The sequence below is a fragment of the Stegostoma tigrinum genome, chromosome 27 (genome assembly GCF_030684315.1).
Source record: "Stegostoma tigrinum isolate sSteTig4 chromosome 27, sSteTig4.hap1, whole genome shotgun sequence".
In the NCBI taxonomy this organism is placed as follows: Eukaryota; Metazoa; Chordata; class Chondrichthyes; order Orectolobiformes; family Stegostomatidae; genus Stegostoma; species Stegostoma tigrinum.
Window position 1 is genome coordinate 41,838,440 of NC_081380.1, and position 24,048 is coordinate 41,862,487.

At 46.3% G+C, this 24,048-nt stretch overlaps 1 protein-coding gene across 1 annotated transcript in view; it reads right to left on the reverse strand.

Annotated features, from left to right (window-relative positions):
- ppm1e (protein phosphatase, Mg2+/Mn2+ dependent, 1E) overlaps positions 1–24,048 on the reverse strand; it is a 121,576-nt gene that overhangs the window by 19,713 nt on the left and 77,815 nt on the right. Inside the window, exon 2 of the mRNA XM_048557079.2 lies at positions 9,759–9,880. Coding sequence (XP_048413036.1) covers positions 9,759–9,880 — 122 coding nt within the window. The remainder of the gene's footprint in view (positions 1–9,758; positions 9,881–24,048) is intronic.

Here is a 24,048-nt window from a genome sequence, read left to right on the forward strand (position 1 = left end):
TATAAAATCGTGGGAGGCATGTGTAGGGTAAATAGACAAGGTCTTTTTGTCAAAGTGGGAAAATCCAAACCTAGAGGGCATAGGTTTGAAGTGAGAGGGGAAATATTTTAAAGGGACCTAAGGGGCAACCTTTTCATGCAGAGGGTGGTACATGTATGGAAGGAGCTGCCAGAGGAAGTGGTAGAGGCTGGTACAATTACAACATTTAAAAAGCGTCTGGATGGTTATATGAATAAGACTGGTTTTGAGAGATATGGGCCAAATGCTGGGAGTAGATTTATTTAAAATATCTTGTTGGACTAGAGGGTCTGTTACCATGCTGTATGTCTGTATGACTGGAGATCAACATGTACTCTCCAATAATTACCTCCTCCCCATGTTCCGTTTCTCTCACACAGCCTAGTATTTACTGAGGAATAGCTCACTTTCCAAAACCAATCAACAGAGAGTCACCAGGACATGAAACTTATCTGTGTGTACCTGTGCGTGTGTATGTACATGTGTGTTTGTATCTGTGTGTCTGTATGTGTCTGTGCAAGTATGTGTGTATGCCTGTCTTGAGTATATGTTTATGTGAGTATATCTGTGCAAGTATATGTTTACATGTGTATGTGTCTGTATATCTGTGTCTGTGTATGTTATATGTATGTCTGCCTGTACCTGTGTGAGACAGACGCCCGACTGATAGTATCCATTACTTGATACCAGATTAGAGGACAGGGCAGGGGACAGAAAATCAGTAAAATTGCAGTGAAAAGGGGATCAAGTAATCATTTATCTCTCCCATAGTTTTAGGGACAATTAGACAGGAACAGAAATCCTGAGCTGGAAATTCTCATCGTGCTGCTCAAAGTCTAAGTGTCAGTCATGGCTCAATGGGTAGTGCTCTCACCTCTGATTCAGGAGGGTAAGACACTGAGTCCCCATGCTCAGACCACAGCACAAGATCCAGGCTGAAGCTTCAATGTTTTACTGCAGGAGTGCTACACTGCCGAAGGAGACAATAAACTGAGGACCTGTCTGTTGAACCCGCTTGGGGTGGTAAAAGAAAAGACAGCATGATTTTAAAGAAGGACAGTTTTCAGCACCCTGGTCAATCTTAATCCCTCAATCAACAGTACAAATTATCTGGTCACAATCTCTTTACTGCTTATGGGATTTTGCTGTGCACAAACTGGTTGCCACACATCTATTATAAGAGTGATGGCTGTACTTCAGAAGGGCATTTCATTAGCTGTTAGCTGGTTTGGACCATCCTAAGCTTGTGAAAAGCTTTAAATAAAAGGCCAATCTCTTTTGTTTAACACTAGCGTACCGGATAGTGGCAATAAGGGTTACTGGGCTGGAACTTAAACTGGAGTACTGAGCATTTGCTACCCTCCCCCAACAGGTGCTCAGTAAAATTTCCACACAACATAAATAATTACTTGAGGGCCGTGTGGAAAACATCCCTCTGTCTCGGCCAGGCTGCAGTGCGCAGTATTACTCATCAATCATTCACAGTGGGGTAGGGGGCCTGAGAACACACAGCTGACTCAGCAAGCAGTAAGAAGCAATCATGCAGAAACCTATCCCTCCCTCTCAGCAGCAGGCTGCGAGATATCAGTGACTCAGTACAGTATGTATCATGTATCTCTCCTAGTGGCAAGTAAACTCAGTCCAAGTTCCCTTATTCTGTGCAGTCAACGTTAAACACTTCACTTCTCAGCTGATTGTCATGAACGTATTACTGTTTGCAAAGGGTTTTCAAGCCAATACCTGAAGTATCAGTTCAACTTTTCATTTTAAACTTGTTTTGTCAGCACATTGTCAAGCTCAAGGCACATGTCAGGAGTGTGATGGAATACTTCCCACTTGCTTAGATGGGTGTACCTCCAACAACACTCAAGAAACTTTACACCATCCAGGACAAAGCAGCCTGCTGGATTGGCACCAAATCCACAAGCATCCACTCCCTTCATCAGCAATGCTCAGTAGCAGCAGTGTGTACTATCTGCAAGATGCACTGCAGAAATTCATCAAAGATCCTGAGACAGCACCTTCCAAACCCACAACTACTTACGTCTAGAAGGACAAGACCAGCAGTTACACGGGAACACCACCACCTGCAAGTGCCCCTCCAAGCCATTCACCATCCTGAGCTGGAAATATCTCATTGTTCCTTAAGTGTCACGGGGTCAAAACCCTGGAACTTCCTCCTTAATAGCATTGAGGGTCCACTTATTGTATGTGGACAGCAGCAGTTCAATAAGGCAGTTTTGGACCAGCTTCTCAAGGATCAATCAGAGATGGTTACTAAATGTTGATCTGGCCAACAATGGTTACATCTCACAAACTAATATTTAAAACTTAATTCCAAGCTGACTGAGCTGAACAAACCTTAAGATACAGAGTTTTGCTGGTTGGGTGGAATGGTGGCTCATTCGTTAGTTCTGTAGCCTTATAGTGCCAGGGCTCAGGTTCAGTTCCACCCTTGGGCGACTGTTTGTGTGGAGTATGCATGTTCTCCCTATATCTGTGTGGGCTTCTGCCAGGTGCTCCAGTTTCCTCCCACATACCAAAGTTGTGCAAGTTAGGTGGATCGGCCATGCTAAATTGTCCCTAATGTTCAAGGATGTGTAAGGTTAGGTGCATTAGCCATGGGAAATGCAGGGTTATACGAATAGGGTAAGGGGTTGGGCCTGGGTAAGATGCAGTTCGGAGGGTCAGTGTGGATGTGTTGGGCTGAATGGCCTGTTTCCACACTGTAGGGATTCTATGGAGAGAAGAAACCTTCTGTTATAAGACACTGAGTCCAGTGGTGCTGAATGGATAGCTCTTCCTGAATTCTCTCTTGCTCTGCTCCGACTCTGTGAAAGCAAATTCTGAGTATTCTTGATCGTAAACTGACCTTTCTTCTATTCGGCCCACATTACCCAGTATTTCCAACTGAAGTGTTCTCAGAAGGTGAAACACCTATCAATCTGTGAGTATTTTTGAGTTTTGAGCATTTTACATCAGTCTGGATACAAGCCAGTCATTGAGACAGAAGTCAAGACACCTTAATTTGTGGACAGAGTTTATTGACTACTCAGTCTTACAGCTCTTTCCACCACACTGGTGCTACAACTGCTCCTTATATATGGTACTTTTTAAGTCACGAGTAAGCTTGTCGATAATATCTAATCATACTGTTCGAAGATGTTATTACACACCTCAGGAGCTGGTGGGATTTGAACTCAGGCCTCCTGGCTCAGAGATAGGGACACTAACACTGCTCCACAATAGCCTTCCCAGCTCCTACACAATATATTGGCAACACTTTTTTCATGTTAACCTTAAATAAAGACATTAACAATATTAACAATGTGACTAACTAGACATTGGCATCTTGCTGTTGGCGTGTTATACATCACTAAGATGGAGTGCAGTGATAGTGTCCCTACCTCTAATCCAGGAGGCCCAGGTTCAAGTCCCACCTGCTGTAGTGGTGTGCCAGTAATAGGTAGATCAGAAAATACCAGCATTACTCAGGAAGTTCCACTTTGTCTGGAAACCTGCTGTTTTCCTGAGTTGTGAATAGTGATGGTTGCAGCTCAAATTGTTTTTCCGTCACACAGTTGACCAGGAATTTCTCCCACTCTCACCATCTGCCATTGGCATGTATTTGAAGAGTTTACAGACAGCCAGGTTGGCCCTGTTACGAATACACTTTCCTTAGGCATTGAGGCAGGCGACAGACAGCACCACAAAACTTCCTCTGGATATTTTTCCTTCCCTTTAAATTGTTTGGACCAGGAAGTCAATTCTGGGCTCATTATTTCAACCTGTCCCTTCATTTCGTATGTTCTGTTGTGAAGGTTAAGAAAGCTCCGGCTTCAGATTTGTCAAAAGGCTGTAAATGAGACTGATTGCCATTTCATGTCTCCTCATGATAACCCAGCAGCACATGCACAGATGTATTATAAAATGTTCAGAGAGTGCAGCAAGGCTCATACAGGTGTGTAACATGATCTACCACATTTGTATAACATGGTGTGTACAGGCATGTAATGTGGTTTGAACATATGTATAACATGGTCTGCACAGGTGTGTAACATGACTTGTTCATGTGTGTAACACAATCTATATAGGTGTATAACACAATGTGTACAGTGTATAACATGGTCAGTACATGTGAGTAACATGGTCTCTGTAACATAGTTTGAGCTGTGACTCCACAAAATGCATACACACTATGTAGCAATGTTTGAATTTTTGACTTAACAAAAAGGGTTCTGTGGAAAGAAGGGGTTGTTATACTGCGGGGTTTGAGAAGGCATCTGCACACCTCCCTCTGTGAGAGACACTGCTGCCCTTGAAGGAGTGCAGTGAAGGCTCACTCAGCTGGTCCTGGGCAGAAAGGATTGCCCATTGGGGAGAGATTTGGATCAGCGCTGTCTGGAGTCTCCAGTAATGAGAGGACATCTCATCAAAGTTCTTCACAGGACGGATTGCCTCAATGGCTGGGGCATCTGGAAAATGGGATCACAGGTTCAGAATAGCAGGGTTAGCCATTGAGAAGAGAAATTTCTTCACTCAAAGAATTAGTCATCTTTGGAATTCTCTAGGGTATTCAGTGTACAGAGATGGATAAGTTTATCTGGAAATAAAGGAGTGAAATAATATGACACTAGTGAGGGAAGTGATGTTGAAATCAAAAATCAGCTACGATCTTGTTGAATGATAGCAGATGCAAGTGGCTGAATGGCCTACTCTAGCTCCTATTTGTTAAGCTGACATGAAGAAGATTTTCCTGCTGTACAGTGTAGGTGCAGAGTGAGGGGCTCTCCCCACCAGATGGGGGCTCCTTGGCCAACCCCATCACTTCAGAGCAGTCACCCCAGGATACCTCAGTATCCAACCAACTAACAGTGGATATCTAAGGCCATGAGAAATAGGAACAGGAGGAGGAAATGGAAGATCAGAGAATCAGCCCCTGAAGCCTGCTCTACCGTTCAATAGGGTCACGGTTGATCCGACAATCCTCACGTTCACTTTCCTGTATTTTCCTCGTAACCCTTGATCCCCAACTGATTTATTTATTTATTCATTTAATCTGTTTATCTCAGCCTTAAATATGCACAAGCACTGTGCCCCCACAACTCTTCATGGCAAGGAGTTCCAAAGACACTCAACCCTCTGAGAGAAGAAATTTTTTCTCATCTCAGTCTTAAATTGGCCCCTTTTATTTAAATCTATACCCTGTGGTCCTAGACTATCCCATGAAGGGAAACATCCTCTCAGCATTTACCCTGTCAAGCCCTGAAAGAATCCTATATGTTTCAATGAAGCCGACTCACATTCTTTTAAGCTCTAGTGAGTAGTGTCTCAACCAGTTTAACCCTTGTTCATAAGACAAGCCCTCCATACCAGAGGTCATCCTCGTAAAATTTTCTGAACTGCCTCAAATGAAGTGACATCTTTCCTTAAATAAGAGGTTCAAAACTGTGCCAGTACTCCAGATGTGGTCTCCCCAGCACCTTGTGCAGTTGAAATAAGATTTCCCTACTCTTATACTCCAACCCCCTTCAAATCAGAGCCAAAATTCCATCAACCTTCCTAATAACTTGCTGTACCTGTAAGTTTGCACATTCTCCCCGTGTCTGCGTGGGTTTCCTCCAGGTGCTCCAGTTTCCTCCCACAGTCCAAAGATGTGCAGGCTAGCTGGATTGGCCATGCTAAATTGCCCATAGTGTTCAGGGGTGTGCGGGTTATAGGGGGATGGGTCTGGGTGGGATGCTTCGAGGGGAGGTGTGGACTTGTTGGGCCGAAGGGCCTGTTTTCACACCGTAAGGAATCTAATTACCTTAATGTTAGCTTTCTGTATTTTCTGCATTAAGTACCTCTCAAGTACCTTCGTGTTGCAGCTTTCTGTAGTTTTTCTGCATTTAAATAATGCATCTTAAACAGTAAATGGAACTGCACAAAAAGAAGTTTTTAGAGCATCTCTACCCTGAAATGAGGACACACTGGTACGGCATTAGATTTGCAGTCACGGAGACTGACCTCAGTAGAAATAGTCATCTGTCACTGTCTTGCGCTCCAGTCGCCCCCAGACTCAAACTGTCTGTGATAAAGGACATCCTCTATACTGCAGCATTTCATTTCAATCTTGCCTCTTTTCAAATCTCTCTCTCTCTCCATTTTAACCTCATTTATAACAAGCACTGAGGAATTCACTGTGTTCATGCAATTCTCAAAGCATGGCTTTGCCCTTGAGAAGATCACACAATTGGCATTAACATCACAAGGAGCATTTCTCATCTCATCCCACACAATCAGCAAAAGCCAACTGATGAGCAGTTGCCAGGCAACGCAGCTTCAAACTGTTTGACCTGTCCTTGAGATTGTTCTCTGTGCTCTGTGACCCCCACCCCTCAGCTATGGGTTCAGTCACACCTTGCCCTTGGGCTGGGAGAGCTCAGTGTGTACTGTCCAGTACAGGGGACAGCAAGCACTGCATCTCATAACACTGAGAAAATATGGGTCTGACTAGTAGTAAATACAGGTACACATTTCCACAGCAGCGTATCTCCTCTTGTCATGTTTAAGGATGGTTAAGACAAAATTGCAGTCTACAATCACACAAATCCCTAGTTTACAGAATCACAGAAGTATCACGGAGCTGAAGGAAGCCATTCAGCCCCTCGTGCCTGCACCAGCTCCATTATCTAGAGCCACACTCTTGCCTTTTACATACATGCAGAATCCTGGATGGATATGGCACAGAAACACACCCTGGGAAGAGTTACTAGGGAAGGAAGAGGGGGACATAGAACATTACAATGCAGTACAGGCCCTTCGGCCCTCGATGTTGCGCCGACCTGTGGAACCAATCTGAAGCCCATCTAACCAACACTATTACATTATCATCCATATGTTTATCCAATGACCAAAAGGGCAACTGCAGGAAACGGAAGATCAGAGAATCAGCCACACGCTTTCCACAGTTCCTTGGAGACAGAAAGTGGAATGATAGTAATGTCACTGAACTAGGAATTCCTGCAAGTCCAGGCTAATGCTCTGCAGAGATGGGTTCAAATCCCACTACAGCAGCACCCAGTGGGATCTGAATTCAGCTTAATTAAATGTGGAATATGAAGCTACTCTGCAATGGTGACCATGACAACTGTCACTCAGTTGTTCCATCTGGTTTGCTAATGTGCTTTAAGGAAGAAAATCTGCCATCATCACCTGGTGAGGCCTATGTCTGACCCCATACTCACAGCAATGGGTGTTGGCTCTGAACTGCGTGGTTCACGGGCAAATAAGAAATGTACAAAATTCTTTGAGCTGCTAGTGTCACCCACATTCCATGTAAAGAATTGTTTAATGTAACATGAGTGATGACTCCCTGTTCCCCTCACCATCTTACACCTTCACCCAACGTCAATCTCCCCCCACTTCGCGCTCCACACCCACACCCCCAACCCCATTCCCCAGTAAAGGGGAAGGAAGCCAAAGAACACGAACCATGTCCGTCACTTACCATTGTGACAATTTGCAGGGGTCATGTAAAGGGCATGTATCACTGATGAACAGTTTACTGCTGTTGTTGGAGGTGATCAATGTTTAATTAAATAAATTGAGTGGGCAGATTGATAAAGGATCAGTGGAAGTGTGTTGTCCATTCGATACAGCATTACTGTGGGAGCTGTGGGCTGGCTGGGAGAACTGGGGCAGTGGGCTGCAGCGGGAGAATATTGAGGGGGCGTTGAGGGGATTAGGCATGCTGCTAATCTAACAGTAAAAATCCATCAGGATCCGATATGGCCCCCATTTCACCATAGGCAATCTGCCCAGTTTTAGCCTTTCTCATCATTCAGCAGTGATACACAGGGCCAGTGATAAATGAGTGGGTTTGTGCTTCCGATTCACTCTCTATTTAGATAAATGACAAACTGGTAGATAACTCCATGTACACGAGGTAAATAAATACCTCTACTCCAAGCTGAAAGAGACCTGGTATTGTAGCTCCTGGTGACTCATTTCTGCTATAAGTGTGCAGCTTCTTCCATAGCAGTGGGGGCTGATGGAGGGGGACTGTCAGAGTCAGACCCTTGTGAAGTCATTTCTGGTTGCACAAAATGCCGCTGGGCCCTCCCAGTACAGATCTGAGAGAGTACTGCACTGCCAGCAGTGCCGTCTCTTGGACCAGGTAAGAGGTCACACTGTCCTCTCAGTTGAGTGAAGGAGTTCTCTTGGCCACTACTTTGAAGAAACACAGGGGACATTCCTCCATCTCTCTCGCCCTCCCCTTCTAGTGGCCTGGCCAACATTTAACCGATGCCACTAGAGAAGAATACTTTATTTCTCATGGCTGGTTCCAGGATCTTGCACCAACTTTCTGAAATACCATATTACCCCCATCAAGCTTTTAACCTAAGACCTTCAGGTTTGATGATGATCAATTAATCACTCCCAAAACCGCCCAGGGAGTTCACTTGTCTTCGTTGCTGATTTTTTTCACAAACCGTGATTGACAGCTATTCCAGGAGAATCCCAAACTGAAGCTCACTAAACCCTACGAAGGACACGGGGGTAAATTCATTGCAAATCACCCCAGCTGTGGATCTGGCACTAAGTCAACAGCAATTGTACAGTGAATCACAGCTCACTCAGTCTCAGGGACAGAGAGAGATGGAGAGGGAGCAGAGTGATACTGGGTCGCTGCTATACTTGGTGATTGGAAACCATGGGCTGAATTTTAGCTTCAAGGCCCTGATCCCAACACAGGACTGTATTCCATGAGCAGCTCCTAAAAGGGACGTGTCGAGACATTTATAAAGATTAGGAGGAGGAGTAGGCCATTCGGCTCTGCTCTGCTTTTTGATAAGATCATGGCTGGCCCAACTATGAATTCAATGCCACTGCCCAACTACCCACAATTCCCCTGTCAGTGAAGAATCTTCCAAGCACTGCCTGAAGAATATTCATGACCTAGCCTCCATCACTCTCTTGGAGAATTCCAGAGTCTGATGAAGCCTGAAAAAGAAACTATTTCTCGTTATCTCCGCCTTAAACAGGAAACCCATTATTTATATAAATTGTGCTTCCTGGTTCCCGTTTCTCTCACAGGGACAGAAACTGCGCTATCAGGCTACTTCAGGATCATATCTGTTTCAAAGAGTTCACCTCTCATTCTTCTAAACTCCAACACCCAATCTTACCAACCATTGGACAAAAGGATGAAAGGACTTCAGAATGGAAGGAACTGAAGAAGGGTCACTGGACCCAAAGAGTTAACTCTTCTTTCTCTCCACAGATGCTGCCAGACCTGCTGAGATTTTGCATGAATTTCAGTTTCATTTCTGGATAATTGGCTTCCCTTCAAACACCTTCAAAATTCACTTCCTCCACCACCAAAACTCAGTACCAGGAGTATGTACCATCTACAACATGCACTGTAGAAGTTCAAGGTTCCTCAAACAGCTCCTTTCAAACATGACCACAATCTAGAAACACAAGGGCAGTAAACACATGGGAACACCATCACCTACAATTTCCTTCCAGCCGCTCACTCTCTTGGAAATTTATCACTGTTCCTTCATTGTCACTGGCTCAGAATCATGGAACTCCCTCCCCAACAGCATTCTGGGTGTCCCACAGCAGGTAGACTGCAGTGGTTCAAGAAGACAGATCTCCACCACCTTCTCAAGGGGCAACTAGGGATGGGCAATAAACACAGGCTCAGACAATGAAACCCATGTGCCAGTGGTGAATTAAGAAATACTCACGTGTGACCCCGTCAGTCCCATCCAGAAGTTTCGGCACATAATGGAGAGCAGAAAGGTCACTCTGAAGAATTTCATTTGTCGTTGCCCTTGCCAATGCAGCAGCCAATGAGAAAGGGGCATTACTGAAAAGGAAAAAGACAGATGATTGGATGAAAAATTGTCACTTTCCTCGAGGGGGGATCTCTTGCCTGTTCCATAATAGTCCTGGAGCCAAGATTGATCTGATGGGATGAGCTGGTGAATTGACTTAGTGAACAAACACAAACACTACTTAACAGAAGTTTTAAAATAAATTAAGTTCTGGAGGAACTCAGCAGGTCTGGCAGCATCTATGGAAACAGAGATACAAAGTTAGTGTTTCACTACCAATATGACTCATCTTTGGAATTCAAGACTCTCTCTCTCTCTCTCTCTCCCCCCCTCCAACCACCGCCGCTCCCCCCCACCCCACAACCCTGCATGGATGCCGTCAGATCTGCTGAGTTTCTCCAGCACTTTCTGATTTTATTTCAGATTTTCAGCATCAGCAGTAGTTTGCTCTAATCTTACAGAAGTAACCTTTGAAGGCCAAATGAATATATTCAATTTTGCAGTGAACATACCTCAAAGGGAATGTGATCATGCAGGCTTGGTTTTGAGTACCGAAGGTGATTGAAGAGAATTCACCCAGATCTTACCCCCTCGTTTTTGGTCCCTGGGTTTTTTTGTCCTGTGCTAGGAGATTACACAGTCTTTGGAGAGAGTCATAAGTGCCTAATCATGTCGCTCCAGACAATGTCAGGCAGGTTTGATGGAACAACCCGTCTTTTCCTGTCTTTCATTAGCTTATGTAACTGAGTAAAGTGGATTAGATACCAAGATAATCTTCAGGCTCACCACACTAAGAAGGATTTTGTTTGAGACTTTTCATTATCTGGTTCTGTTTGCATATAATCCACACACCAACCAGAATCCAGTATGGTTCTGAAGAAGGGTCACTGGACCTGAAACATTAACTGTTTCTCTCCATAGATGCTGCATTTCTGCAGCAATTTCTGATCCTGTTCCCTAATATTTCCTCTCAGTTGGGACTTCTGATCCTTTAAACTTGCATGGTCTTGGGACCTTTGACGCAGGAAACTACAAAGTCTTTCTATAGCCAATGAAATACTTTCTCGAGTGTGGTGACTTCTGTAAGTAGCAGCCAATTTGCACACAGCAAGCTATTAAAAGGCCAGGCTGTCTGGTTTTGGCAATGTTGCCCAAGGGATGAATATTACCCAGGTCTCCAGGGACAACCTGCCTAAGCATCTTCAGCTGAGAGGATGATTGATGTCTCAGTTTAGCATAGCCTAACAGGGCTGCACTCTCTCAGTACTTTCATTCTGTGAAGGTTTTATCCTGGGATTTACTGATGTTTAAGTGAATAAACATTTTATTTTCTTCCCATCTGGCATCCAACACCTTCCCAAAGATTCCCAAAAGAACTGCAGATGCTGTAAATCAGGAACAAGGTGTTCCTGTTTTGGGTGTTCGGAGGAAAGGTCACCGGACCCAAAACGTTAACTCAGTTTTCTCCTTCACAGATGCTGCCAGACCTGCTGAGCTTTTCCAACAACTTTGTTTTTGTTCCAAAGATTCCCAGATGCAATGAGACAATGGAGCTCCTGGCACAGGACAATGACTGGCACTGTACTAGTCTAACTGAGCCAATGTAATTGTAGAGAGAGTGGGACATCCCTGTATCATCTTGAACTGGCCTCCTCTGCATAACAGCAGAGCTGGGGAGTTGTAACTGACTGGTTTTGCTTTATACAGAACATGAGTAACAGCAATACATTCTTAACTTGCTGCAGTCTTCAAGGGCACAGGATAATTCAGGGATAGGAATAGGAATAACAAGTTAATCTAGGACAAACGGTTCAACAGATCAACTTCTCCTTTTATCTGCTCCTGGGGCTTTGTACTATTTTTAATCAACATTATAAACAGCAACATCCCAAATAGCAGATTAATGTACCACCGGCTCATTCCACAATGGACCATCCATCATTCCAGCGGTAACATTCCGATTCTCACCCCCCACCCCAAACCATCCCCTCATCCCAACTCCCCCCTTCACCCCAAATCTCCCCCTCACCCCAAATCTCACCTCACTCCAACTCTCCCTCTTACCCCAACTCTCCCACTCACCCCAACTCCCCACTCACCCCAACTCTCCTTCTCACCCCAACTCTCCCCTTCACCCCAACTCTTCCCCTCACCCTAAAACCTCGTCACCCCAATTCTCTCCATCACCCCAACTTCCCCCCCTTACCCCAACCCTCCCCCTCACCCTAACTCTCCTCTCACCCTAACTCTCCCCTCACCCCGAATCTCACCTCACTCCAACCCTCCCCTTCACCCAACTCTCCCACTCACTCCAACTCCCCACTCATCCAACTCACCCCTCACCCCAACTCTCCCTCTCACCCCAACTCTCCCCTTCACCCAACTCTTCCCCTCACCCCAAAACCCCGTCACCCCAATTCTCTCCATCACCCCAACTTCCCCCCTTACCCCAACCCTCACCCTCACCCGAACTCTCCTCTCACGCTAACTCTCCCCTCACCCCAAATCTCACCTCACTCCAACCCTCCCCTTCACCCAACTCTCCCTCTCACCCCAATTCCCCCCTCATCCAACTCGCCCCTTACCCCAATTCCCCCTTCCCCCAGTTGTCCCCCTCACTGTCACTCCCTGTTCACTCCAACTCTCCCCTTCACCCAACTCTCTCCCCCTTCCCAACTATCCCCTCACTCTAAAACCCCCTCACTTCAACTCTCCTCCTCACCCCAACTCTCCCCTCATCTCAACTACCCTGTCATGCCAACAGTCCCCTCACCCCAGCACCCCTTCTTCTTACCTCTTTCCCCACTGCAATTCTTCCCTCACCTCAACTCTCCCCCTTCACCCCAACTCTGCCCCTCATCCAATCTTCCCCTTCACTTTATCTCTTGCCTTCCTTCCCCAACTCTTCTCTTTCTCCCCCAGACTCTCCCCGTTCTCCCAACTCTCCCCCTTTCCAACTCTCCCATTTCCTCCAACTCTCCCCAATTCACCCCCTTCTGCCCCAACTCTTTCCTTTCTGCCCCAAGTCTCCCTCCACCCCAACACTCTCCCCCTCATTTTAGCTGTGTGCTCGATCTCTCTCACCCAACCATACAAATGCATAGACACCCACATTCCCTACTCACACACACCCACAAACAGATACACACAGACATATCAACTACTCAAGGGTCCAATATCAGGGCTGCCAGTACAACCGCAGCAGCACAAATAGTCCACTCTCTGCACAAAATGCCAATATGGAACTTCCATTCATCATCGGACCCCTGTTGCCATTTTAAAGAGTCTGCTCCAAGTGGCCAGCAACAGGCATGAGGTCACAGCATTGGGAGCAACGACAGTGTGACTATTGACACCATTTTAGAAAGTCAGCCATCTTGCCTTCTGTACATTCAGTCGAGGATGAAACAGGAAGTGAGATGTCCACCCGTGTTCATAGTTCCCAGTGAAAAGGGGCTCAGGATTTGAGATTGGTAAAAATCAAGCATTCCTGAACATCCTCACCCTCAGCTGTTCACACAATTATGGTTACATTCCACCCATCATTAATCACTGAGGATTGCGCTCAGCATTTTCTGTAATGGCCCAACCATTCACAGGTATCTGGGACCTCATTAGCACTTCATTAGTTAAATTACATTTCCCACTGCATTCTTACAGGTTTCCTCATTATATCTCCTCTCTCTCTCTGTCTCAGAACTTTCCCTCCTGGTCAGAAAACTCCAATCTCTCCTCAATATTTCCCTATGACTGCTGTTAGAAGCTCCATACAAACACTGTTCCTTGGCTGACACATTATATTGAATTTCTTGAGGCAGTAAAATCCCACTTTCCATACGCAAATTCATCACTTCCCTGTCAGATGTAGATTAAATCCCTACAGCACTGACCGTGAGCTGAGTCAGACATCAAATCTTCACCAGTCATTGAGACAATGACAGACTGAGAGACACTGCATTAAAAAGGGGAATCTCAATCGCTGTCTAAAGGTTCCTCTGTCAATGCCTTTTATTAATCTTCAAACAGAATTAGACTGGAGAGAAAGAATTGCATTACTGTCTTTGTACCTTGTCGTCAAAGTCTTTGAAGTAAGGGTTGGATGATGATTTGCACTGAGTCGATAAAATATAGTCAGTCAGCAGCAAAGCTTGAAACTTGGGTGAAAAACATCCCATTCATTTCCCCTGTTGGCTCATCACGATGTGAGATTGCTAAAGGTCGTTCAGTCTAGGGCTGGGTTAGGACCTAGCCAGTTTTCAGATGGGTCACATGAATGAGGCTATCTCCACTTTATTGCTTTCTGCCCAGTAACAAGGCACATCAGCAGTTTGGAGGCAGAAAGCAGGGTTGTCAATTGTCAAGGATACCTCTAATCAGGCTGGGTTGGAGGGAGTGGGGGGTATGTTTCTGGAAGAGGGAATGAGTAGGGGCTGTTGGAGTTGGAGGGATGGTAAGATAGAGGATTGGGGAATTGTGGTGGAGGAAGAGTGAAGTTGGGGCTGGAGTTTGAATTCTGGAAGGGAACAGGGTCGAGGAGGTGGGGGAAGATAGGATTCTGATGCCAACGATTTGGGGAGGAGGAAGGAAGTTTGGGTTTGGGGTTGAGGAAATAAAGAGTTTCCTTATTCATGTCGTGTTTCTATACTGTAGTGGTTATCACATTTGTCTCACACATGAAAGGTCCCCGATTTGAAGCCAAGCAGAAACAGAGGTGCTGCTTCATGGTGGTCCGATGGATAGCAATCCTACCTCACAGCACCAGGGACCCAGGATCAATCCCACCCTCAGGCAACTGTCTGTGCAGAGTTTGCATGTTATCCCTATGTCTGTGTGGGTTTCCTCTGCACATCAGTGAGACAGGATCAGCAGGATATGTTGATAGAGTGAGATGGTGCAGGAAAGAGGGGAGAGACGCTGAGCGGAGAATTGTATGAGATTTGACCAGAGGGGTCAAATGATCAGTTTTTCTGCTTTGAGTACTATTTTATTCCAAAGTAAAAGTTCCCACAATTATGTTCTCACTAATGTAAAGCATCAGTGTGATAATCCGTGCACCAGCTACCATAAACAGCTGTCTCTGGACCCCCAGCCACTTTGTGCACAGCAGGATCGCACAGCTAGGAACCGAAAGACCTTCCTACTGCTCTCCTTCCCACTTTGCCAGGGATGGGTCACCTCTACCACGGCAGAGTTTGGTTTAACAATACCCTTGTAAATTTCTGACAGAGACACAGTGAAGAAGCGGCCTCAGGCAAGCACTGAGCACCATAATGTCCTTTGAATTATATCCTCTTAGCTAGCACTGCTGGTGGGCATTGGGTGGATGTTAGAGTTCCTCCCTACTCAAACCCAAACCTTACTGATGCTTTCTTTATTTTTGTAGAGTAGGATGTGCACTTTACAATTTGAAGAGGATGGTGTCAACCCTAATAGACAAAGAATGCTGGTGAGAAATGAAAAGCTATCAATCTGAGGCACTTTCACTGCTACAGGAACTCCATGCTGTAAATACATAGGAGCTTCTGAAAGTACATTTGTATCTTAGGAGCATTGTTGTTGCCATGGTGCTGGAGATGTACAAAGACATGTCTCTCTCTCTCCTCTTCCTCCCACTCCATTCTCTGTCTGAATACTCATTACACATGGGCAGCTCCTGCAAGATTCCCATGGGAACCCTAATCTTAATCATTTTGGCTGGCACAAAGCTGAAGCCAGAATCTGGTCTGGTGATGGTGCCAGAGCTCAGTGCCAGTGTCTGTTACTGAGCTTGATTCATCATCTCGCACCATGCATTTGTGTAGCAACTTTCCCAACCCCAGGACATCTCAATACATTTTAGTCAATGTTGAGATAGGAAACATGGTGGCTAATTTTCACACAGCAAGATCCCACAAACAGAACAGCGATGAGTGACAGGTTTTGATAAGGGGATGAATGTTGGCCTGGGACACCGGGGCTAACTCCCCTCTTTGGTTCCCAGGCCAAAGGCAGATCTAACTCATAGCGCAAATCTCTAGAGCACAAGCCTTTAGTACTATTGCCAAGCTCCAAACTCCAGTCTGTGTGTGAGGGCACACATTCAGGAAAACACTGTACACAGTAAGAGGTGAAGTAGCAACTCCAACATCAGTGGCACAGGATTTTCAATACAGCTTTATTAAAAATGTGACTCTTTTTGGTACAGTAATTATTTAACTGTGACTAGGAACTCACCACTTGGGGAATTGAGAGGTGCAAACTCATTTCCTAACACTCTGCTCTTCAGCACAGTAATTACAAAGAGACCTGGCTCCACCACAGTGAAGTGTTTCATTAACCTCTCAGTAGCTCTGCTCCACCGTTCCAAAAAGTATTCTCAAAGCTGCAATGTTTATAAATCATCAAGTCTTTCCACACTTCCATTAACCACCTACATTCATTATCCGTAAGGAGTTGTGCAGCAGATTGGTGACCATCAGGAATTCTAGCCATGGGCCTACACAACAGGAGGAATCAAGCTTCACTTGCCAATGGGCAAAAGAACTTAAACTTCAGACCTGAGTGAGTGATTGAGTTGGGGCTTAGAGTTTAAAGGAACCAGCAAGGGTCAGGGAATGGACCAGGTTCACCAGCAAAAGAGAATGTTTAGCACAGAGGGGACAACAAGAGTCATCTCCATGTACAGGAAAACAAAGCTTCAGATGCAGAAGGTTACTAGAGGCTAGGAGATGCTACACAAACACAGTAGCTACAACATAAAGTCAAAAGCTAACAGTCGTACTATAGGTAATTCACTTCCTGGCTCACCATTGATGTACAAGTCAGGAGTGAGATGGAATACTCCCCACTCGCCTGGATGAGTGCAGCCCCAACAACACTCCAGAAGCTTAACACCATCCAGGACAAAGCAACCCACTTAATTGGCATCACATTCATAAGTGTCCAGACCCTACACCACCGACGTTCAGTAGCAGCAGTGTGTACCAGCTACAACATGCACTGCAATGACTCACCAACACTCCTTAGAAAGTACCTTCCGAAGCCAGGTGGCCTAGTGGTGTTATCTCTTGACAATTAATCCAGCAACCCAGGTATAGTTCTAGAGACATGGGTTCAAATGGCAGATGGTGAAATTTGAATTCTATAAAGATCTGGAATTAAGAGCCTAATGATGTCTAACTATGAAACCCTTGCTAATTTTTTGAAAGCCCATCTGGTTCACTAATGTCCTTTAAGGAAGGAAACTGCCATCCTTACCTGGTTTGGCTGATATGCAACTCTAGACACACAGCAGTGTGGTTGACTCTCAACTGCCCTCTGAATTTGCCTAGCAAAGTAGTCAGTTCAAAGGTCATTAGCAATAAACAACTGCACCTCCCAGTCGTGAACCATTTCAACTCCCCCTCCCATTCCTTAACGACATGTCCATCCTGGGCCTCCTGCAGTGCCACAACGATGCCACCCAAAATTTGCAGGAACAGCAACTCATATTCCGCTTGGGAACCCTGCAGCCCAATGGTACCAATGTGGATTTCACAAGCTTCAAAATCTCCCCGCCCCCCCCACTGCATCCCAAAACCAGCCCAGCTCGTCCCTGCCTCCCTAACCTGTCCTTCCTCTCACCAATCCCCTCCTCCGACCTCAAGCCGCACCTCCATTTCCTACCTACTAACCTCATCCCACCTCCTTGACCTGTCCATTCTCCCCGGACTGACCTACCCCTCCCTACCTCCCCACCTATACTCATCTTTACTCGCTCCATCCCCGCCCCTTTAACTTGTCTGTCTCCTCTCCACCTAACTTCTCCTCTATACATCTTCAATCCGCCTTCCCCTCTCTCCCTATTTATTTCAGAACCCTCTCCCCCTACCCCTTTTCTGATGAAGGGTCTTGGCTCGAAACGTCAGCTTTTGTGCTCCTAAGATGCTGCTGGGCCTGCTGTGTTCATCCAGCTCCACTCTTTGTTATCAAAGGTCATTAGGGATGTGCAGCAAATACTGGCCTTGCCAGTGAGGCCCACATCCCAGCATTAATGGAAGATAAATAACCAGTTCCATCTAGAAGAACAAGGGCAACAGATATATGGGAACATCAGCCCCTGAAAATTCTTCTCCAAACCACTCACCGTCCTGCCATTCCTTCATTGTTATTGGGTCAAAATCCTGGAATTCCTTCCCTGAGGGCACTGTGGGTCAACCTACAGCACATGGACTGCAGCAGTTCAAGAAGGCAGCTCACCCCCACCTGCAATGAAGGTCGGGTAAAATTGCTGGTGACATGCATGTCTCACTCACGAATTTTCAAAAAGGGGTCAGTTAAGGGTGGGCTTGACCTTGTGTATCGAACAGAGAGATCGGTGATTGGAGGGAAGCTCTCTCAATCTCTGGGAAATGAGTTGCTGCATTCTGAGAGTTGCCCGGTGTGCTCACTAATTGAAGAGTTAAGTATAAGGTTCACGTTGTGTGTCAGCGAGTGTGATGGTGACACATCAGGTTTGTCACAGAATGCCTCAATCAGAGGCTGTGCCACCCACACAGCGACCTTTGCAATATGCACTGTGTATGCTAATGAGCATCTGAGAACAGCCCAGAACAAAGCCTCTGGTCCCCTCCCCGATTGTAAGTAGCAAACAATCAACTGATGCCAAAAATTAATATCTCATAGTGGGTGGAGAGAAAGACAATATGTAACGTTGTTTCTGGAAGATGGAGAATGTGATCATTAAAGAAATACAGATTGCTAGAAGCAAGGGCATTTCATTTCTCAGAGACTATTCCTTCAGCACCTCTTATTTCACAGGACGGACTAATACTTTCATTCAGGCACAGTACCCAGACAAACAAGCTTTCTCACAAAGGGATAGAGTCGGGGGTTCAGCGTGGGTCTGAGGATAATGATTAAGTCTGTGATAAGTTGAGACGAGGGGCTTGAAGTGGGTTTGGGTTCGGAGTTAGGCTCAAGGTTGGGCTTTGAGTGTTTTATATTCATTAACAGCGTGAGTGTCACCAGCAATAGCAACTTTTATCAGCCACCCAGAATCACCCTGCAACCGGGCTGCACGTAAAGGCTGGTGGGGGGGCACAAATTGGGACAGGGGGACAGCATGGGGGGAAGAGGGATACAGACTGGGGGGAGGGGGGACAGGCTGGGGGAAGGAGGGATACAGCCTGGGGGAGGGGGGACAGGCTGAGACCAGGGTGTACAGGTTAGGGAAGGGGACAGGCTGGAGGAAGGAGGGATACAGACTGGGGGAGTGGGTACAGGCTGGGAGAGTGCAGTACAGGCTGGGGAAGGGGACAGGCTGGGGGAAGGAGGGATACAGACCGGGGGAGGGGGTACAGCCTGGGAGAGGAGCATATTAGCTGGGGAAGGAGGTACAGGCTGGGACAAGGGGGCAGATTGGGGAAGAGGGGGTACATACTGAGGGAGGAGGGACATATTGGTGAAGGGGGTACAGCTTGGGAGAGTGGGGGACAGAGGGGATGGGGGTACAGACTGGGTGAGGAAGACAGACTTGGGTAGGGAGAACAGGTTGGGGAAAGGGTTACAAGCTGGGGGAAGGGGGAATACAGACTGGGGGAGGGGGCAGGCTGGGGGAAGAGGGGACACAGACTTGAGGAGGGGTTACAAGCTGGGACAGGAGTGTACAGGCTGAGGAAGGGGACAGGCTAGGGGGGAAGGGGGTTACAGACTGGGGGAAGTGGGGGATATAGAATGGGAGGGGGGGAAACATGCTGAGTGAGGGTGTTACAGTCTGGGGAAGGAGGTATAGGCTGGGAGAGGGGATGCAGACTGGGGAATGGGGTACAGCCTGGGAGAGGGGGGACAGACTGGGGAAGGAGGTACAGACTGGGGGAGTGGGTGCAGACAGGGAGAGGGGGACAGACTGGGGAAGGAGATACAGAGTGGGGGAGGGGTACAGACTGGGGAAGTGGGGACAGATAGGGAGAGGAGGTACACACTTGGAAAGGGAGGTACAGGCTAGGAGAGGCAGACAAGCTGGGAGAAGAGGGTGCAGATTGGGGGATGGGGGGACAGGCTGGGCGGTAGAGAGGTACAGACTGGGGTGACAGGCTGGGGGTGAAAGGGGTAGTCTGGAGGAAGGAGTCAGTTTTTGGGAGGACAGCAGGGGTACAGCTTAGGGAGGGGGGACAGCCTGGGGGAGGGGGGACAGTTTGCGTGGTAGATGCTGGTTTCAGAGTAGGGTGGGGTCTCAGGGAAGTGGTGCAATTTGAGGGCCGGAGCTTAGGCTGAAGGACAGTGGGCAGGTTGGGAGATGAGGGTGGCAGTTCAGGTTGGAGTCAGGATTTGAAGGTAGTTTCTGTGCGATGGGGAGTTGGGTTTGGAGCTGGTACATGTGTGGCTTTCATCATTTTATAACCAAGGTCACATGAATTGTGATATTGTGGTATTGAGCATCAGCTTGTTTGGTTGTGTGTGAGGTTGGGGATACTCCCTGGAAGACAGGGACTTTTATACTAATCACATGCACTGCTCAAGGAAAGCTTTTGTCTAGTGAGCCGGACCCCATCACTGTTTCACATTCCAGCCAATATACCCCACTCATCAGCTCTGACACCCCCCTGTGCAGCACTGACCTCACCCAGCACACACGCACACACTTACTCACTCACACACACACACAGTCAATCTCACACACATTCATTCAATCACGCACACTCACACACTCAATCATACAAACATACATTCAATCACACACACACACACACACACACACACAGAGTCACACAAACATACATGCAATCATGCACAAGCACACACATACCCACACAGGCACACTCAATCACACACACAGTCTCTCTGTCTCACACACACACTCACACAGTCTCTCTGTCTCTCTCTCTTCCACACACAAACACACTCACACATTCAATCACACACTCACTTTCATACAGACATATTTACACACAAACAGGAAGTCTCTCTCACACACACTCTCACACAAGTCTCTCTGTCTCTCTCACACACACGCAGTCTCTCTCTCTCACACACAGTCTCTCACACACAGTCTCTCTCTCACACACAAACACACACACACATACACACTCTCACACAGTCTCTCTCCCTCTCACACACACACACTCTCTTTCACACAGCCTCTATCACACACACACACACACACACACACACACATTCTCTCTCACACAGCCTCTCTCTATCACACACACACACACACACACACACACTCTCACAGTCTCTCTCTCTCTCTCACGCTCACACACTCTCTCTTTCACACAGCCTCTCTCTATCACACACACACACTCATACACACACACACTCTCACGCAGTCTCTCTCTCTCACACTCACACACTCACTCTTTCACACAGCCTCTCTCTATCACACACACACACTCACACTCACACACACACATACACATGCATACAACACACACACACACTCTCACATAGTCTCTCTCTCTCTTTCTTGCACACTCACACACTCTCTCTTTCACACAGCCTCTCTCTATCACACACACACACATACACACGCATACACACACACACACACACACACACTCTCATATAGTCTCTCTCTCTCTCACACTCACACACTCTCTCTTTCACACAGCCTCTCTCTATCACACACACACACACACACACACACACACACACACACACACACAATAGTAGCAGAGCTACCTTGCCCCTTGCAACATCCTTCATAAGGCTTGACTATTTTCTTCCCACATCTAAAGCTGCCATCATTCAGCACCAGCCTCTGCTCAGTTGGTAACATTCTTGCCTCTCAATCAAGGTCATTGCTTCAAGTCCCAGCATAGAGGCTTGAAGGGCCCCACCAGTTTTCTTTTACACCCTCCTGAGAACGCAGGCTGGCCCTTAGTCTAACACCTCCCCTGAACGATGGCGTGGTCCACAGCCAGTGCCCTCTTGGAGCTGCAGTGAAAGTGCCAGGTTGAAATCTCTGGGAGTGGAGAGTTGTGAACTCACACCCTGCGTCTAAGAATCAAGAGTGTGACCCACTGAGCCACAGCTGATGCCCAGAGCTAGGAATTCACAAGGAAGTGAAGTTGGCTTGCGATTGATTTTCTCTTTCGACTTGTGCCCAAGTCAAGGAGTTACAGAGACAGTGCAGCACTGAAATATCAGCCTGGATTGTAAGCTCCCACCTTGGTACTGAGGTTCAAACCACTGCCTCATGAGAGAAAGCTACCTGAGTGTGGGAGAGGTCAGGGAATTGGGTTAAGAAAGGGTGTGTCAGTGTTTTGATATGGAGAATCTCTGCAGTACAGCAGAGTTTACTCTACATCTCTACATTGTTGCAAGAAATTCTCAATGCTGACATAGGATATAAACTGTAGGCATTCTGTCAGGGAAACGGAAATTCTTCACTGCGTAACAATGTTTTTTAAAGCCATGTCAGCATTTCTTAATTTATCTGAACTTAGCAGAACATGAGGTGAGGAGTTTTTTGTTTGTTTAATTCCAAAAGGCAGTTTCCACTGGCTGCAGATTTGAGAACAAGGGGAGACAGGCACTCAAACCATAGGAACGGGAGTGGCCCGTTCCTTTGCATCGCTCCACTTTACTGTCTGCCCAAACAAACCCCCTCACCCACCCCACCTGACTCCCTCTCTCATCAAAAATCTGTCTTAACTCAGCTGTGACTGAACTCAATCTCCTAGTCATCACTAGTTTCTGGGGATGGAGATTGCACAGATTAACAATTCTCTGAGGCGAATTGCTTTACTGATCTCCACCTTAAAATTGAGACCTATTATTCGTCCTCTACTTTTCGCCTCTCCTCCAAGAGGGAACATCCTCTCAGTATCCCACCCCCATCGGATCTTATATATTTCAGTAAGATCACTGCTCCTGCTACTAAACCCCAACCTCAATCTATTCAAGTTCTCCATAAGTTCTCCATTCCTTCATCCAAGGAATGAGTTGAACGAACCTCCTCTGAACTGTTTCGGACACAATTCTATCCTTTTTCAGATAAGGAGACCAAAACCTTTCAAAGCATGGTGTTACTGAGACCCTGCAGAGTTACTTTGTAACTGAGAAGGGAATAGGTTTCTTCTCTGAGAGAGTTGTGGATGTTTAGTCATTGATGCAATATTGTAAACTTCCAGACTTTTATAACTATTCATGGACTGAAAAAAGCAGCAATAACTTTGCCTGGAATAAACTGATAAGGACAAACTGGGATCAAAAACAATTAGCCATGCCTTAGAAAAGGAGTGACAGCTATAGAAAGAAAACTGTCTTGATATCTGCTCAATAATTGGCTTCCTTATGCCAAAAAGACAAATGAGTGCCCTACAAAAGAATTTAAGGAGTCAATCGCAGCAAAGTTGTGTCTTCAAACAGATAGGCAGTGCCAAATGTGACAAGGAACAGGTTCATAGCCAAGTTGAACTGTGAGGCTTTCCTTGCTTACTTGAGGGGTCTTATTTTGTTTGCTCCGATGCCTTAATGTTTAAATAATTGTTTCATGATTTGATTGTCTGTGAGAGCAGCAGAATTACAGGTAGTTTGTATTCATTAAGACACATCATTGAGTGTATTAAAGAGTGAAACAGATTTGTTGATGCTGGGAGAATCAGACATGGGAAAGGAAAATCTGAAGTAGAAGGTCAGCCATGATGGTCAGGAGCAGAGTTGAGGGACTGAGTGGCCAACTCATTCTTCAGTTATAATCAAGCTAGAAAATGAGAATCTGTTTCCAGTTGCAGGAGGATTAATAACCAGACTGGGGAGAAAAGTCAAAGAGGACATGGTGAGAACTGTTTGATGCAGCAGTCTGGATAGTGAAAGGGCTGTCGAGACAGATTCAACAGGAAGTTTCTGGAGATTGGATAAATCCGGATGGGAATAAAACTGTGAGTTCACTGGGAAAACAGTAGGAAGACAAACTGTAAATCTTCTTCAGCTTGCTTCCAGAAAACTGATGCTATATCTCCCTACCTTTCAACATGTATTAACTCGAGATTTGAAAGCTAGTCTCAGTCAGGCCTACATATGACTCCAGATCAACAGCAAAGTGGTTAACTCTGAAACAGGCAAGGAAAGTAACTCCATTCAAGGGCGATTAGGGACAGGCAATAAACATTGGCCTTGCCAATGAAGCCCACACCCATCAGAAAAAAACAGTGACTGTACTTCAAATGTTTTCTATCAGTCATTGTTTGTAAAGCACCTTGGGACATCCTGATAGGTACTGTATAAAGAGAGGCCT